Source organism: Dicentrarchus labrax, unplaced genomic scaffold, assembly GCF_905237075.1.
Source record: "Dicentrarchus labrax unplaced genomic scaffold, dlabrax2021, whole genome shotgun sequence".
Classification (NCBI taxonomy): domain Eukaryota; kingdom Metazoa; phylum Chordata; class Actinopteri; family Moronidae; genus Dicentrarchus; species Dicentrarchus labrax.
Genome location: NW_026136701.1, coordinates 9,956,033 through 9,975,673, shown reverse-complemented (window position 1 = coordinate 9,975,673; position 19,641 = coordinate 9,956,033). Strand labels below are relative to the sequence as shown.

The following is a 19,641-nucleotide window of genomic DNA, read 5'->3' as shown; positions in this document are numbered from 1 at the left end:
TTAATTTTATTGGTTAGTTAATCACATGAAAAATATTTTACATAAGTTATAGAAAATTATCTAAACTATGAAAAAGCACTTATAGACAGAGGTTGTGCACTCACTAAATAGCTAAACTCCTTTTTTTTTTTATCTAATATTTTGTGGGGGATGCTTCCGTCAACCCAGAATCTGGGAAACCTGCTTTATTTTCCAGCACAGCTGTGTGACTTTGCTGACCACTGGATTTCTTTTTTACAAGGTGACATTTGTCAAAAGAGCACAGTCATGAAGGAGAAAAAGTAAAGATTAAAGAACAATGCCATTATAAAAGGGGATGAAAAGGGCATACAATGGAAAGCTGAATCTAAGCAATGGTGTGAAGTTGGATTAAAGGTTGAGAGAACAGAGGAAAGATGGATGGAAAGGGTGAAGGGAATAATGGCTGTGGAAAAGAAAATGAGCAGTGGAAGGTAACTGTAAAGTAAAATGGAGGAAAATAGCTTGCTTGGCTGGCTGATGGCCCCTCAGCCTCTGATAGGGCCCAGATTTTTCTGGTGTGTCAGAAGGGGAGGACAGTGGAAATGGCTGCCTGGGATAATTGATCTGGCCCCTGGCGTCCGACTCAGCCCCCTTTGATCTGCTGAGAAAGGAAGAATGTTTCTCATGGGTTAAAAATCAGGGAACAAAAAAAAAAATCTGTCTTGGTCAGAGCCTTGATGCGAATATGGAAGAAGAGAACTGACAGAGGTGTAAAGACCCATGTTTGACCGATGAATTGTGTGTTGATTTACCAATATATAAATATATCACTACATGTACATGGTTCCTGTGCAATATACTATATCGCATGACCAGAGTCATTGGAATTTCTTTCTGGTACATCATTTTAAATAGGCTCAGTTCATCGTTTCAGCAGAATAAAACATACATATATCCTGAATAATGAATTGAAAGTTGTAATCCCTTCATGCTACACAAATAGAACATAACAGATAATTGTAATCAGTACATTTAAATTACTGTGCCATTTTTGTGCTAATTTAAATGGTTATTATACACCTCATGGAGACTGTTTTCCCTCCTTACTGATTAAAAAAACTTCAGGAGAAAACACAAAGATGACATGTAGATTTAAGCACATTAGCAGTGTAAAAGCAGTGACAATGCTGAAATTATGACCTTTTTTAACTACATGTTATCGGGGCAACCGTATCTGTTTTATCCAAAGTGGATTTTAAGTCTTAGCAACAACTTGAAAGGAACTGAAGTGCTGTTAAAAGACCGTTATTGTATCTGACTTACGCCCAGCATACACTAATGCAGTGGAAACATAAACATGAAGAGGTATTTATGTGCCTTCTGTGAACTCAGGAACACATTTCCAACAGTGACTCATGAATATTTTTCACTTATTACCAGACAACAGCTATCTCAATCAGTAAAAGAAACCTATCAGAAATTTTGTTGAAAAGTGGATAACACATACTTACATAGGATATGCAGCAGGAAATCCTCACCAAGTATCAGCAAGCATCCCTCCCTTTGCTCTATACATTTAGTCCATCCCAGAGGGAGATGTAATGTAACTTTGGACACTTCTCCTTTGGGAGTTTTTGTGTCTGTTGGTCCAGCAGGGGATTCCTTTGTGTGACTTGCACACTCACAGCTAGAAGGGATGCAAAACCTTTTCACTCTCCTTCTGCGGTTATGAAAGCAAGTGTATGTCTTCTTCTTTTGAAAGGGTAGTGGGTGGTGCAGCCGCAAGTGACTCATCCAGCCAGTTGTCAGCGTGCTTGACTATCCTGCGCTATTGTGGCTTTTCAAATGCCTACAGCGCTGTCTTGGATGGATGAACAGAATACAAATTAGCGAGGCAATTTCCCAATCTGTTATTTAGTGTTTTGTACACTCTCACAAACACACACACATAAACTCCCACTCGCTCTCTCTCTCTCACACACACACACACACACACACACACACACACACACACACACACACACACACACACACACACACAGACTCATGAACTTCAGGGCAAATTTTAGATGCAAGTCCAGATTCGCAAACTTGACCTTGGTCCTGATCAGATCTTAGGCTTACAGTCACGGTTCTCTCTCTGAATGTGTCTCGCATTTTAGATCTACTACATATACAATCACAGCAGTGCAGCATCACAAGGCTTCCAGCTTCCCTAATCCCTCATTACCACAGGTCTACGTGATTACGACTCTGTCACTCTGCTTTAAAGCCTGACCCCACATACGCAGCAGCCTGGTTGATTGCCCAGTTACACACTGTTTACAAATGTGCTCAAACATGATTTCCACAATAGCTGATCTATATACTTTTCCTATTTGTCTAGCTTCAATTTTGCCCTCGTGCACAGCGTGCACTCGCGGTTCATGCACACACGGCCGCAGTTGTTTGTATATGCGGGGATATTTTCAAACAGAGCCAGTGAAGGATATACAGTCGGTGGTAAACACGGGGTTCGAAGGTAGAGTGTCGGTGTTCTATCTCTCCTGTTTGTTTACAGGAGCTCTCCCTGCTCTCTACAGGCCAGAGAGATAAATGATGGATGTAGACAATTTAAGGAAGCGAGTACTTCTCCTTTAATAGAAATACAGCCAGGGGTTCTTAATCACAAGTATCAAAATATTGTAGTGAAACCAATATATTAAAAACATTGCACATCTCTTAGGCAGTGCCAGAAATCAAGTGTAGAGGAATTACCAAAGTAGCCGGTTGCTTCACATCACTGACAAATTCCCAAATGCAATCCTTCTTGCTATGATATTGTGATGAAGCACTTCTTGTTAATCTTTGCGTAACACCCAGTTGTTGTTTTTTTTTATCAGTTTGTCATTTTGGCAAGAAAAGTTTATTGTAACTCTATCACTGAGGACGCACTGTGGGACAGAAATAACAGCTATATGGCTCTTTTTTAAGCCCAAACATCTGTGCAGAAGCCCAAAGTAGCATGCATACATGCATTCATAAACATTTACATACTTGTAAACATGCATTTTGAACATGGACCAAGTGACTAACATAGGGTCCGGATGTCACTGATTACCATGAGTGTTGTGTTTCAAAAATGAGTCACTTACCTAGCCTGCAATGATTAACACTCAGACCTGTACTTGGTTCCTTTAGTGGTGTCTTCTGATGCAGTAGAAGTTGGGTAATTAAGTATTTATGCAACTTTAAGGAGAACTTTGGCATGTCATAAATTATAGGCCACAAGAAGGACTCATTTGTTTTTTAGTCAGATACCAGCAGGGTCCTGTCAGTGGGCTGAAGAAACAACCAGCTTTTATCCAGAGACCATGTTGCTCTTACAAGTCTTCAGGGTTACAATGCTGTCAAGTGTTGGCACTGTTTTCACGTTTGCCGTCATGGGAGTGTGGAGACAAGGGTTTCACACGCGGGATAACCTAAGAGAGGCCAGGAAAAGAGAAACCACTGTGACCCCAATGAGGGCAGAGGTCTTGGTATGTGTCAAGGAAAGCAAAGGCAAATTGGTGAATGCTTCAGATTCCTGGCTAACAAAAGGGAATAAAATGACCAGAGATGTCCAGAATTTTACCTCTCTGGACTTTAGAAACCGAAATCCCCTGCTGTGCATCTCCAGCCTTTACCACCTACTTTGGAAAACATCTCTCCTTTTCAAACATTCTTTCTGAAATGGTTCCTCTTGTATGTGGTGAGACAATGCAACTTGTAAACTCAAAGGTCCAACATGTACACAGTGCTAATGACCTCCAGACAACCTTAATTGTGATTGTTAGCAGTTCGGAGCCGCCGTTTTCGGTTTTCTAAATTGCTCCAAGTCTACCTTCCGGAATCCAGTCCACCTCACTTGAGTCGTCCTCTCAATAAACATCAAACACAACCACATCCTCAGACATGTCATCTACAGGACCAAAGATAGAGCCAAATTGTATGATAGCTGCCTATCATGGAAGTAAGGGCATCTGGCTCATTCCAGCCATATTATGAGATCATTCTGGAGAATACACAAGAATAGGTCAAAACATATACTCTTTCTGGTTACTACTTGTGGCTGACAGAAAGCTGAGGTTTGTTTGTGTTTGTTTACATTGAAGGACTTTAAAGCCACCCTTAGTAACCCAGCAGATTTGATTCTTCTCTTTCCCCTCATATTGCAGCTTTGCTCAGTGCTCCACATCTCTACACCCAATACCTCAGGAACTATAAACTAAGATATCTCCTTTATTCAATACAGAGAAATATTTTAGTTTAAAGGTGAGTGAAGTTTCATTGGCCACATTGAAACCAAACCACACTCAAAACCATAAACGCAAGGTTGGGTAAGTCCACGTTCTAAACTAAGCTGTTTCTTATTTAGGCTTTTTACGTTTGTGGTGTAAAGTGCAGTTGAGGTGTATTTTTTTCAGTTTTACGCAACTGGGTGGATTGTCTCAAGGTTAGTGGCTCTGTAATCCTAACCCTGCACTTCCTTTTACAGTGACTGTATTTCTTTCATGGGTATTACATGTTTTAGCAATAGAACTGGAAAAAAATTAAAATGAAAAGAAAAAATGTAACAGTTTTAAGGAGCTGCCTGCCAGTCAGCATCTAGTCAGTATCTCCCAATCCTGTCAATTTGAACTTGAATTGTGGCTTAGCTCTTTAAAATCCAATCCAATTAGACATCCTTCAGTGATGTTTCAGCAGTAAAGCTGAAGAAAGAACAGATTGAAGGAGTTACCAGCTGCTGTGTGTACATGTGCCACTGTTGCCATAGATATTTTGAGTTGAGATACACAAGGGAAAACAGAATTTCCAGAAAGTTGTACATTTTTCATTTTTAGAACTCATTTTATCGTTGTTCTTAATCCTCTTAGTCCACATCATATTTTCCATCTGTTTGATCCCTTACTTGTCCTGTCTTACAGTAGGTCTTCTTCGTCACCCTCTAACATTGTCCTCCTCTAATCCTGCGCTTTAAGCTCCTTTGGTTTGTTTGTATACCTGTGATTCTCCTAAAGCTATGAAATTACGAGACAAATACACTTAGCTTTTTAAAAGCTTCTGTTCCAGTTCACAATGCGAACATACAGAAACTGAGTGCTTTTATGATATTAGTCAACTCTCAGGGATTCTCCTCAATGTGATCATATATACGGTTATAAATATATTAACTAGAAATCTGTCTGGGAAGCCATGTTTACTTTATTAAACATGCAACTAATATTATAATACAGCACAGTTACTGTGTCAGATTAGCACTTGTTACTCAGATATTAAGTAGCTTTAGTGCAGATTAAACCAATTTGGCATTCATTCCACTAAAAGAGTCTTAACTAACAAGTCTTCTCTTCAGCTTTGTAAATTCAGTATGCTCACCTCTATAAAGTTGCTGTAATCGATATTTTCTTAATTCTTTCAAGTAAGTGTAAAATACATACACATTCTGACAGCCATCTTGTATCCCGTTTCCACTTCATCCAATCTGGAGAGAAAACTCGACAAAGAGGGAGTCCTCTCTACATGTTCATGGGCAGGCAGCAGAATTTTAGTGTGGTGCTGTGGGGAGGAGGGAGGGGACTGCTAACTGCGGACAGAAAGTTAGCCCATATGCTGATTTCAATAGTCTGTATGAGCTTTTCAAATGTCATAAGTATGGATAGCGTCTTCACTCTAAGAAATATTTAGTTGGCTGAGATGTGTATAACTTTGTGTTTTGGGCGCCCGTTTAGCTCAGTCGGTAGAGCTGACGACCCATATACGAGGCGGCTCGGGTGCGGCCCCTTGCTACATGTCGTCCCCTCTCTCTCTGCCCCCCTCTCCTGTCTCTCTCCAGCTATCTCTCTGTCAAATAAAGGCATAAAGAAAAAAAACGTTGTGTTTGCTCAAACAGTTAAATGATATGCAGATACTCAGTAAGTGTATTTCCATCCACATGTTTTATTGAGTATTTTTGCGTGTAAAAAAACACGAGTGAATAAGCCGGCTAGCTCGGCTGAAGGTGAAAACTTGGTGTATCCATAAAAGCAGAAAGCATTAAAGTGCAATGGAAACAGATTTAGTGAATAAGTTGTTATGTACAAGAAGTAACTTAAATGTCCACTCATCTCGTTGGGCTGTTGTTTAAGGACACATGACTGGAGAATTTGCACCAGCAACCGATCTTGATGCACCCAACTCCACAGCACTGGATGGAAATGTGCATTCATTTGCATTTTATTTTGCAGATTTTCTTTCGTTAAAGAAAACCTTCAACCAGGTTAAAATGTATGCTAAATTTGCCACCGCTCTGCAGCTTCCTCCTGTCCACAATCAAATGCTACTGGCTCAGCAATGTTTCTCTTCTCAAACTAATACACACTCACGTAGAGGTTAGTGGTCAGTCCACAAAGAAAGCCACATCCTGTTCCCTGGGGGCCAGTTGTTTGAGCTTTGAGTCATACTTCTGCACATATTTAACCGTCTTTGAGCAATATTTCATGACTGTTGCTCATAAATTACACGTTTGTTTGAACCTTTACTGAACCAGATAAGACTTGGTGAATTGTTATTGAAGCTCTTTCTATCACCGTTATATACCCAGTAGCATCCCACAAAGTCTTCATTGCTGTCACTTTACAACTCTTCTGGAGTAGTTTGAGAGCTAAGTGAGGCTGCAGTGTTATAATTCACTTTCCCTGTCCTGTCCATCCTATCTGGCGGAGGTCTGAGTTGGTGACCTTTCCTGTAAACAACTTCCCACATTCTTAAACTCATAACAGTACCCACAACCCCTCCCTCCTCACAGTCTTGAATCCTTACATACTTACATTTCTCAAAGCCACCTGTACTTTGCCGGTTGTCTGAATATGTTCAAAGAGATCCCCACCCCATGACATTTGTGTCTATGTACATGTCAGCTCTTTGCTGTTTAAAGTGAGGGGTGTGTGTTGTGTGTCATTAGCTTCTCTCCTTCCTAGAATAAAGAAAAAAATGCATCACTCTCTTTATTCAGCGTACACAGACGCGCTCACATCCAAACAGCGCTGCTAAATAGATTCCTGGCAAACACAAGCTGTGTTGACAGGAGAGATGAGCTGCTGTTCCTGTTACAGCTTGCCGAAGGCACAGAGCCGGGCCCACGTTCAAAAAGAGCCGCCAGTGTTGAAGCCACAAAGCCAGAAGACTTGTTGCTACTGCCTCTGCCAACACACACACAAACATGTACACACAAGTACACACACACAGAGCCATGCATTGCTGTATCAAAGGCGGACGGGCGGGTGCTTGGCTATTTGAACAGGTGATTCCCATTAACATCTGCCAACCCTATTGGCTTCATGCCTTTAAGGAAGTTGCACTGTCAGGCAAGTCAATCACGCACTGCTTTGGTTGATCATTAGAAGTAATGCTGTAAAGGGGGCTGATTTATTGGAGGTGTAATCTTGTCAATTAGATTTAGTTGAGAAGTCAGAATTGGCTATGAGTATTAATCTGTATGACGTATTGGCTATCATTTTCAAGGGTACCTTTTGTGAGTTTGTGTCTCAGTTTCCTAATATTCAGTAGTCGCTCTGGTATGACTGAGTTGAACAAAAGCATTTAATCAGAGTCACATAATATTATTCAGCTGGTTCTCTGATAGGTTTTCCTAGCGACTGATATTAACCTTTTTCCCTACAACTAATGAAACCTTTAAGAGGGGGGCTTTTAAAGCTCTCCAGGGCAGCTGCCCTCCTCACCCACTGCTTGATTCTGCTCCTACCAGAAGTCGTAATTACTGATGTCCTGCAAGCCCCTCACCCTGACTTCATCTATTAAAGGCCCAAAAGCCATTTCCCTAATGAGTGCTTGTATGGGGTCTGGCTTCTGGTTGACTTCTGGTTGGCTTCTGTGTTTTATGTCAGTGTTACAGAGGATAATCTCACTTTGATGTTGGGTTGGTAAATTGCCGTTGGCTGTCCATCATGGAGGTGTCATGTGAATGTCAGTTTTGTGTTTTATGCACAACAGCCCATTGTTTGTGATGAAAAGTACTAATTCTTCAATTTCTCTTTTTCCTCCCTTCTTTTTGTCTATGTTCTGCTCTGTTTCCTTGCCATTACCTCAGAGGGGCACAGAGGGTTTTTGGAAGTCAGTGGCTCACTATGTGCCTCGGGAGCCGACTGAGATAAGAATCCTCAATCCCTACTTCATCCAGGAGGCTGCCTTCCAGTTTATAGGTCTGCCCTTCAACAACGGCCTAATGGGCAAAGGGGTAAGATACACACAGGCACACACTTACAATATCATGATTGTCTTTTGTCAACTTTTGTAAATGTGCACAGAAAGAGGGGAAAAAGCAATAAGTGATCTGCGTTTATACTATAAGTGATTGAGTTCACAGTTAATATGACCAAATCATGAAAAGGGCACACACGCAGACATTAGATTGTGGTTTTGAATGGAAACAAATGAACTGAGAAATCTGGATCCTGAAGAGTTAAAACAGACATTGTGCTGTCATTTATTCCCAAGAAAAACTGAAATGATCAATATCAGTACCAGTACTACACTGAAGTCAAGGTTAGATGGTGACTGCGCTGTGCCCTGCATTGCACAGTTGTCTTTAAGTAATGGATGGAAGAAAAAATACAAATGTTACATAATCTGCTGTTTCTGGAGTCATTTAAGGCCAGACCCAAGCTATGTACTTTTTTTTTTTACCATCTTTCTGCTCTTCAGTTGTATTTTACTTGAATCCTTGTTTACCTGAAGGCTTTCTTGGAGGTTCTGTACCTCAGAATTGCAGCATATGTCCACCATTTTCAAGATGAAGAGAGAGAAGAAAGTAGATTAAGAGGAAATACCGAACAATTTCTCCTTGTTGACATTGCGAAAATGTCGAAACCTGCAACCATGGTCCAGTCTGAATTCTACAGCACTGTATTGTTTTTATTTGATGTTAGAAATGGATGTATGCGCTTTGCTCATTAATTATATTTGTCTGGACTTGAGACTGCTGTATCAGGTCTTTACCAGAGACCAGAGAATATTTTGTTGTAGAAGTGTTAGTTGACCAGCAACCAGAGTACAGAGCAGACAAATATGAAGTAATAATCATGGAGCATTTATAGTTAAGTTGGTGTGTGTGTACATGGTTGTCTATGAACAAGACTGTTTATATTAATCTATCATTGAGTTGTGTGTATGTCTGCCTTGTTGGTAAGTGGAGGGGGATATTGTCAGGGAATTGGAGAGGACATGAGGATTTTATCACCGAAACTCTGCCCTCCACCAGAACACCCCTGCATGAACTCCGCTCTGCAACATGTGTTCAACATGTGGGCATCTGGCCTCTGTGTGAGAGACAGCGTGTTGGTCATTTGTGTGTGCACATTTAATGTTTGTGTCTGAGTGTTTGTAGTGCTGTCTCATACAGTACAGGCTGCAGAGTTGTATGATTTGGCACATTCTTTCCCTTGAACACTTCCATGTCTTCTGCCCGTTGTAGTTTATGTTTATGTATGTGGAAATTAATGAGGAGGTCTATTTGTTATACTAGTGTTTATGTTGAGTGTGTGTGTGTAAATTAATCTGTATTACAACACGCAGTAGGGGGTTGGCCAGCTGCTGGTTCAGCTCCACCTACCCTGAGGGCTGCAAATCAGGGTAATGATTTAAATGGAGCCTCCCTCCACTCTTTCTTCTGCACCCACTTTTTTTCCAATGCACACACTTTTTTTCCCCCCTCTTGTTCTCCAACACTGACACACACACACACACACACACACACACACACCACACACACACACACACACACCACACACACACACACACACACACACACACACACACACACACACACACACACACACACACACACAGAGAGAGAGAGAGAGACAGCCCCTGTACCCCCCAGATCACGGGGCAGCCCAAGGCGGTTAGGAAGCACAGTTCAACCCTGTAGATCACTGTGTTGTAGCAGGGGTCTGCAGGGGTCGTGTCTTAAAGGTAATAGTTAATCACCAAGTGCTCAAAGTCAGTTAGCAGCAGTGGAGCAGAACAAAGACAGAGGTACAAAGGAGCAAGGCTCGCAGATACACGAGAGAGGGGTGGACATATGTCTCTAAGCTAGTGTCAGAAACTATGATCAGTTCAAAAAAATGTCTGAAAATGATAATACAGCACATGGTCTTGTCCATATTAATCCGCCCTTTTTTTTCTTTTTACAGAACATTCCAACTTTGGGAACAGTTGCTATAACGATGGCACTGCATAACTGTGATGAGGTGGCGGTGGCGGGTTTTGGCTATGACATGAACAAGCCCCATGCTCCTCTGCACTACTACGAGACTGTCAAGATGTCCGCCATTAAAGAGGTGCGTCTGAGCACAGCACTTACATCAATACATAAAATCATAAGTGTGTTTGGTTGAGATACCGAAGTAAAAACCCTTTCTTGTGTTAAACATAGTTCTACATTTGTAAGAGATCAAGGCACTCTTAAATGACCAGATTTTTAAATGAAATCTGATGTGACATTCTCTCCCTCCAAATAATGACAACAGTATTTTCTGGCTCCCTTCCCGCTCCGCCCACTGAAGGATAACTGAAGAAACAAATAACTGTAATTTTGAGCAGGGGCCACCTGTGGCTGTGGAAGAGGGGAGGTGAACAGCCAAAATACATTCACTAAAAAGCGTTTGCTATATACTCTGATTTTAATAATAGTCTAAGAATTGTTCATGCATTGAACTGCTCTCAGTGGTTGTATTTGTATTAAAAAATGTTGAGTTGCTCTAATTGGATAAGTTGTTCAGGACTTGTGCTGATTGGCTCCTTGTACTCTGACAAACCAGAGTGTTAAGATATGAGTCTTTAATGGCAGGGTCTTTGGTGCTATTAAAACTGTAAATACTTGAGTTAAAATGTTCTCGTTTGGCTTGGATGCCATTCTTTCAGAACTTTATATTGCTTTAAACTTGAAAGTCCAGTGGATTTTTTGGCAGTGTAGTTGGAATACCCTCACCTTACTATCCCATTCCAAGTGTATAGGCCGTATCTATCTAGAGACAGTGTTTGGTTTGTCCGTTCTGGGATGCTGTAGAAATATTGCTGACAATAGATCCTCTTAAATGTTACACACTGGAGCTTTAAAGAAAATTGAGTGTAATTTCACATCAGAGTGTGCATAAAGGTTGTACCGACCCTTCTACCATTAAAAACTTGTCATAATCCAGAAAAAAAAGAAAACTGAAGAATGGAATCATCAAAAGGTTAAATCTGTAATTTCCCCAGACTGAAGTGGCATTGGTCTTTCATCAGCCACTGCATGCTAACTGTTAGTGCGTCGTTTGAATAATCATTTTCTAAACGCCCTCATGACAGATCTCTCTTCTCCATCAGTCGAGTTTTCCTCTCACTGTTTACACTAAAACCCAGTGGAATCAAAGATGTCACCAGTGTGCTGACGTGTGTAAACCATGAGCTCAGTATGATGATAACCTTTGTCTAAACTCCCAGTGAACCTTTGGCATTTATTATCATCATCTTCATCAACATTGTCATCATCAACCACACATGGCTAATTAATGGGAATACTTTTGGCTTTTTTGTTTGGAACTCTTAACCACTGCTGCTCCCTGGAGTTGTTTGATTTTCTGGAATCACGTGGACGCTGAGCTGTGAAATTATCCACGTATTATTCCACTGTTTTGGAGAAAGAGCCTGTTTCCTATCTGGATGGATGCTTTAAAGCTCCACGGAAAGACAAGATACACAAAAACTGATCATAAAATGTCACATACATCACTTTAGACAATGTGGGACTAGTAAGGTCACCTGCTGTGGCGTATGAGACACGTTATGTCAGAGCTAATCAAACTTAGTGAAAAATTGACTTAGTTAAAGCCGGTTCGTTCATAGTGACAAACACACAAGATTTATCACCTGGCTCTGCAGCTGTACAGAGCTTTTTGGTGTCTTTCAGCTCATTGTTTTGGTTTTACAGCCCACAATTTGAATGTTTTGATTAACTCTCATTAACCTCGTTTCCAGCTGCTGCAAGCACCTGTTTTTCAACCAAAACGGCTCTGATAAATCCACTGTACGCTACCTGCCTAGCACCAATCAGCAGACAGACAAAGTCAGAGACTAGCTGGTGAACATAGTGGAGCATTTAGCAGTTGAAGAGCCAGATATTTCCCTCCCAGAACGTCGTAGAGGAAAACTGACCTAAAAGTAGAGTTAATCAGGAGGCCAGAAACGTGACCCCAAATTACATGTGGCTCGGTGTCTGGTGATAATATGTCAGTGTTGCATGTACAGCTGGTTTCTGGTGCCCCAAAGGACAGTGGACAGACTGTTAAGGTCCAGCTTAAATTCAATTGCAAGTTTTTTCTAATATCTGTTTTATAGAAAATACCTGAACCCAAAAATTTACATTTTCAATTCAAACTTATTGGTATTCTATTGTCACTGGTCATATCATCAGATAGCCAGGTGTAGAATATTGAATAGCTTAGACATGTACCTGGAAATGTCTCTGTCACTTTGCTGGCTCAGCTGTCAAATCAAAAATTCTGATTTAGAGATGCATCTCTAAAGGACTGTTTTTCGTTTTCAAGAATACATTTAAAGATCACTTTAACATGATTTTTGACTGCAAATATATATTTTACTGGACTTACAGCCCTGTTCCTATGTTGATTTCCAATGAAACTGTAACTTATTGTTCCTTATGGTCCTGCTGTGACCCATCACATAGTGGTAGGAGGTCTGACCCAGACAGGCCTGTAGGAAAGCCTTGAACCAGCAGCACAGACCAGAGGCAGCTGCAGGGCCCAACCTCCTGTAGCTCTCCACTTATTTTGTTCCTCCTATTCCCTCCTGTATGTTTCTTCCCCCACCCTTTGCCTCCTTCATCTGCTCTCTGGCTGTTCCTTAGTCTCTGCATCCCAAAGCACCACACAGGAACCGCCGGCTCTGATTACATGTCGGCCCACTGGACTGAATCCTCATAGCACAGCAGGGAGGAAAACTGACCCAGTGTGGCTTCACACATATATATGCACACATGAACACCCACGCGTGTAGACACTGGGAGTACGAAAATCCTAAACTAACCCACAGGTTTCAGTGCATATAGCAATTTTTTGGGAATAAGCGCTCTCAGATACTAGTGCATACTCACACTGATTGTGGGTTATTTTGTGTATCACTCTGAATTAGTGTTTTCTTCTGATTCTCCCACAGTCATGGACACACAACATATCCAAGGAGAAGGAGTTCCTCCGCAAGCTGGTGAAAGCCAACGTCATCACAGACCTGACCAACGGTATCTGAGTTTACACCCACCCACAGTCTCCTTCTGCCTTCCCCAAAGGACTACTAAATAGGAAGCGGGGAAGTGGATCGACTCTGGGAGAAAGAACCCTTAGAACCCGGGTGGCCTGCACACCGTCTGGGTTTTCATATCAAAGGAGATTATTTAAAAAAAAAAAAAGATACAGGAAAGTTTCTGTGGAGAGATGCACACATGTGCCTTCTGAACCAAAGACTCCTGCTGATTGTTGCAGGGAGGATGAGGAGTCGGGGGGGGGATCAAGAGTCCGTTGCAGGAAAGCTCTACCGGCCCCATGCTTCATCATTTATCACATCGACCCCCCACTCAAAGTATCACATGAAGGAATAGGAAGAGCAGAGGTGACATATTGACATTTATCTCGACTTGCTAACTCAACGAAGGGACAGAGGAGAAGGAATGAAAAGAGGACTGTAACAGAGCGTGTGCGGGGATGGGTTGAGTATTAGCAGTGCCAAACGTACCTCGTACAGGGGAGAGGTCGTCGTCCTCTCCTTTTGCTGCCTGAATGTATTCACTTTCCTCAGTGTAAATATCAAAGATTTTTACTGTGCTTTTTAACAAGCTGCAGCACCCCTCTTCTCCAACTCCCACCCTCCGCCTCCTGTTTGTCCATTCATTTATTCACTTTTTTTACTGTCTGTCCAGGGTCCAAAATTAACACTTGCCAAGCCAGATGACAGTAGATAAATCAACAAGGATCACCTTCCACTCAGAGTGGTATCACTTTGAGACATTCGAGTGTTTTACTAATATACAGACTTCAGTTATTGCAATTTCCTCTGAAGTATTTTGTCTGTAAGGGAATTCTATTAGTGACTCTATAAACCAGGTTCCTCCTGCTTGTGAAGCTGGCTCTACACAGAGTGGTTGTGTGTGTATTTCTGGTGTCTGGATGGTTAGTTATCCCCCTGTGGCTGAGAGATCAGACAGATCCAAATTAAAGCTGAATACAGAAAAATTATTTAAAAGTGTTTATAAGTTTTCTATAAAACCTCTAAATCTGTTTGTTTTAAAATATTGATTTTAACTTTGTCCTCACTGAATAACATTGAAACCATGTATCAGGAATAATGTATATTCATTATTTTGGTCAGTCTAAATTATTTTTGTTTTGTTTACCAGCTCTCGCAGGTGAGCCCAAAAGTTAGATTGAAACACTGCATCTCTCTCTCCCTGTCTCTTTGTAAATCCTTCCTCCTCCAGGTTCATTCATGTCACGGTACTGTCTTCATCACTTCATCAGCTGTGAGCCTCCAGGCTACAGTGTAGACATACAGTAACGTGTCCTGCAGGTTCTGTATGTCGGAACCCTTTTCCAACCTCCTGTTGCTGCAGATTTACTTGTTCTTCGGTAAATGGTGGAATCTCGGATTGTAGAATATAAATATATATATTTTTGTTTTTAGCTTAATTATTTATTTTGTTACAAACTCCCAGCCTTTTGGTTACAGGCAGGCCTGCTTCCTGTTGTTTCTGTTCAGATAAAACACAAATGTTTGAATTTGTGTTTTCGAATCCACCACCATGTGCTTCCTCAGAGACTGCAGCATCTTTTAAGTTTGTGGCAGAAGCAGTGAATTCACTGCAGAATCTGTTTTGGAATTGGCTCAGTGTTCAATGTTAGTCGGCAGCCATTATTTCTGTGCTTTATGTTACACGTGCTCTTCTTTTTACAGTGGACACATAGAAGATGATGGTTGTGCCACATTTTTCAGTATTTTAACAATGCATTGCACAAAGGTTCAGTATAACATCATTACATTTGCTTCCCCCCCCCCAAAAAAGAACGATATGAGAATGTCCAAAAGTCACTTTGCTTTTTGTCATCTTATCAAATGTATGCGATAATCAGCTTATACACAGTGATGGTGCATTTTCAGCCCTGCTTTATCAACGCAGGGTTTTTTTGTTTTACATTTGTTTTTATCAACTTTTGACAATTCAATGAGGTTATTTCCCCCTATTTTCTGTTTCTACTTCTCATTTGGAAGTGCATATTTACTGTACACACATACACACACACACACACACACACACACACACACACACACACACACACACACACACAGAGAGTTAACTCAATCAGTAAGCTGCTCTTGTTGCATGTTTCATTGCTTCATCACATGTTACTTTCCTTGATTAGTGTTTTTCTGCTGGGATCGTGAAGCCACGTGTCCTTCCCAGTCCAGTCAGAGCGGTTCCGCTGGGACTGAAGGAATGGATCACTTTTTGGAAACTTCCGCCCTGTTAAGGACTTGTGTTTTATTTTTGTGAGAGCAAAGGTACAGGGGAACAGCTGACCATTGCACTATCACGAGGCGCTCTCAGTGCCTTACACCTCATCACCTGGAAACTGTAGTGAGGAGTTTGACATGGGAAAGTAACTGCAGCTTGATCCAGTATGTAAGATCAGCTCCAGGTCAGGACAGGTCATTCCTCTATGTGTGTGATTTGGGACCAGTCCATTTCATATGTGTGCTGTATATACATAATATACAGTCTAGGAAGACTTGAAGCCTCATACTGCTGGTTTTGTGAACGACATACACACAAGTGTAGTTTAAGTGTTGGCTGCTTAACAGAAACTGTTTTAATGCAAGAAATTAACAAATTCCCTTATTTCTTTGTCCATGGTGGCTAATTTGAGTTAGCATATCTTGCTCTCTGCTACTAATATTTTAATCTTTTTTTTTTACTTTTTTATTTGCATCTGTCTCTTCAGACCCCCAGATTTATGGAAGAGCAATGCTAAACCATTGGGTACCTTTTTAATGCTTAAATGTTGGAACATCTTTGAATGCACTAGCAAGTGAGACTTTGAAATTGGTCCCTGCTGACCACCGCAAGACCATATTGTAATGGGTCATAGATTTTGTATAACAGGTTTTGCTGAAGGAAGATTGTCATAGTGTACTGACATCATTTGACAGCTGCTTGAAAGTCGGAAAAACAATCAAAATCTTCTTGTATGTTTTGGAATAGGGTCATTAATAATGTAAATATGTGCACTCTGCAGTCAGCAAGCTAAAGTGAAACACACCAAACCACCAGTATGGTCTTTAAAGCTTTGAGACTAAACAGATCCATAGTTGGAGTGAGAGCTTTTCTTTTCTTTTTTTCCTCTTTCTTCTAGGTTTTGAATTTTAACAAATGGTGGTGGAGTTTAAATGGATTGGACCCAAATCACCTCTTCTGATAATCTCTTCTTATTAAAGCCGAATGTATTCGCTTTTATCATTCATCATATTTATGAATCCTGTTTTTTTTTTTTTTTTCATCACAATCAGTGGGAAGTCAAACGTGATCAAAAGTGTTACTGTTTCTTTTTATATACAGTCCTAAATGGCTTTCTGCAACTCAATAAATACGTTTGTAATGGATATTTGCCTGTGCATGTTGTTTGCATCTTTTGACTGCTTCTGTGGAGCAACTGGATATATTTTTTTCCAAACAGCAAAACAGTGGTTTTTTGTTTGTTTTTGTATTTGTCTTTTTGTATATACATATTTCTGTACACTGTGAATTTTCAGTATATATATATAGTAAATATTTTTGATGTATTTAGTCTACTTTCTGTTTTATCTCAAGAGACGGTACTTTTCCTCCTTGCTTTTGTCAAAGTGTGACAGCGGGTGGCCTGAATGTCTTTGCAGATGGCTTTTTTACAGTACAGTGTAGCCTTCACAGCCACAGTCTCTGCTTATAGATGAGGGGGCCTCATGTTATGCAGCATACATCAGGTATTATATTGTCTGTGAGTCACTTAGTGTGTTTCAGAGGTTACAAACTGCAGGAAGCTCACAGTAAAGATGAAGGAGGGATGCAATGGAGGAGTGTGGAGAAAGGGGATTTCCTCTGCTGCTCTGTACTCTGTATCTCCTACCTGCAGAGCCAGAGGAAATCATTTTTCAAGCCTCCATCCACCGGACTTCCTCCCTAATGTACTCTTCTCTTCTCTTCTCGTGTGTGTTTATGTCTGTCCCACTCTGTGTCCCTCTCGCTTTTCTCCCTCACCTCTTCTCTCCTTCCACCAGTCTTTCTATTATGCTGTCTGTTCCCATCTCTGCACCGTGTATTTCTTTCTCTTCACCTGCTCTACTCTGAGGCAGATCTTGTTTCATTGCTATAGCCGTGAGGGACCCATTCGAGACCTGTTGCTCTCGCTCTCACTCACACTCACACACACACACACACACACACACACACACACACACACACACACACACACACCGCGCAACAAATACACACCGAGAATTCAGCTGCAGCCATAAAACTCACTTTCACGTACCGCAGCATCACCATAAACCAGAGGAGCGTTGCTGAGAACGAGCGAGAGCAGGCTGTCCAGCTGTGGCTGCTGTAAGTCAGTATTGGTGTGAGGTGAAAGAGGACAAGACGCTGAGGGCCCCTTAAACCGCCGCAGGACTGTCCCATCCTGCTGTTAATGGGGTGCCAGAAACTTTGGGCCCCTACAAGTCACGCCTCACCGGTCACCAAAACCTCCTCACTCCGGCTACTCTTGACTCGACAGATTTCCTGACCTTCACAGGGTGGGATCGAATGCTCCCTCCCCGCAGCAGGGAGGATATTTGCCACCTGGGATCTCCCCGAGGCAGCTGGCTGGCCGGCCGGCTGAAGGCGGTCGTTCCTGTTGGTCCGGCAGACAGGGGTATGAGCACGCCTGCACCTCTTCAGTTGACGGGCCTTTTATTCTCGGCGACAGGTTCTCCCGCCCCACCTCCTCTCACTAGGATTGGAACGGAGGGGCCACGACCCCCGGGCCTGAAATTTAAACTCCTCGTAAAAAGAATTGGAATGGGGAGAGAAAACACCCATTCGGACACCCTTTTCCCCCCCTCTGTTTACTTAATGTCGGGTCAGCTGAGATGAGGGGAAAAACAACATTCTGTTCTCCACACTGTGTCCTACATACTGTCAGTTTACCTTTGTCTCTGGATGTGACACACCTACAGGGCTGTCGTGTCACTGAAGGGGACTGAGGGTTTATTCTCGTCCTGTCCGCATCTAAACTAGTGCGCCATCATCATTTCTAGTGAATGTAGATTAGTATAATTTCAGAAGGGTACAAAACATTTCAAAGGTGACATTGGATTGTTAAAACATGGCAAGACATTGTTTTAAATGTTTCTGATTGTCCTGCTGCATAGTCCGCTACGAGGCCTTTAGGATGAAGTATAAGGAGGAAGCACAAATACATTTTTATACTACTTTGGCATTACATAAATAAATGTCATCGTTGTTGGAGCCCTGAATGGATCTGACAATATTGTGTTTATTCATGCTAATACAATCTTTTGTTTGTATCCAACCATTTATTCATCATTCTTGATCTTCAATCAATTGTTTCAGACCAAAAACATTTCAGAAAACAGTAAAGTAGCTCATCAAAAAGTCATAGAATGCAAACTATTATCTTTAAATTGCCTCATATTTGTCTAATCCAACGGTCCAAAACAAAAAGAATAAAATAAGAAATATCACCACAGGCTCCATTTAGTAACTGTTTTTCTTACAGTCATATCACTTGATTTTGATTTTATTTTATTAGGATCCCCATTAGCTGATGCACATGAACATCAGTTAGTCTTCCTGTGGTTGACTCAGATCATTAAAACCAGGCAACAGAAGGAGCTTTCCCCGTTTTAATGAAATTGTGGCTGTTTCCATCTTTTTCAGAGAATCATGTTGGCAGACAAATTGACCTTTTGGTAGTAGTTGTTCTGGAGCTTTTGGGTCATATTAACTTGATCTTTACGAGCAGATGGAGTCTGACACTAAATGGTGACACTTGTGGTGAGATAATTTTTCAGCGATTTAAATTTAAAATGTCTTTCAAATCTACATTTCCATGACGACTGGACAAACTCGTGATGAAGATCGTGTGGTATGACTAAAGATCAAGGACAAACTTTAATTCTCACTAAAAATACTAAATTCAGATTGATGTAAACCAGGCTCAGGGGGTCTACAGTTGACAGTGACAGGGGTCCAGACTGAAATATCTTAAATATTAGTTGAATTGCCACAAACTTTAATACAGACATTCATGGTCTCCAGATAATGAATCCTAATGACTTTGGTCATGCCTTCACTTTTCATCTAGTGCCACCATCAGGTCAAAATTGTAACTGGTCCAAAACTAATGACATTCTCATCAGCCTATTCTGTACTTTGTGTTTGTCTTAGCTAGAAAACGTTAGCATTGTCATTGTGAGCATGTTAGCATTTGGCTCAAAGCACTGTAATGCCTCGGGACAACCTCACAGAGCTACTTTGGATGTAGACTCTCAGTCTTGCTGCTTGATAAATTACTT

At 41.3% G+C, this 19,641-nt stretch overlaps 1 protein-coding gene across 7 annotated transcripts in view; it reads left to right on the top strand.

Annotated features, from left to right (window-relative positions):
• Positions 1 to 16,686, top strand: part of st3gal3b (ST3 beta-galactoside alpha-2,3-sialyltransferase 3b) — a 45,671-nt gene extending 28,985 nt beyond the window's left edge. For all 7 annotated transcript variants that reach the window (XM_051394372.1, XM_051394473.1, XM_051394590.1 and 4 more), the window contains 3 exons: positions 8,069 to 8,215; positions 10,173 to 10,319; positions 13,195 to 16,686. In XM_051394372.1, the coding sequence (XP_051250332.1) occupies positions 8,069 to 8,215; positions 10,173 to 10,319; positions 13,195 to 13,284 (384 nt within the window). In that variant the 3' untranslated portion in view covers positions 13,285 to 16,686. The remainder of the gene's footprint in view (positions 1 to 8,068; positions 8,216 to 10,172; positions 10,320 to 13,194) is intronic.
• Positions 16,687 to 19,641: the final 2,955 nt, after the last annotated feature.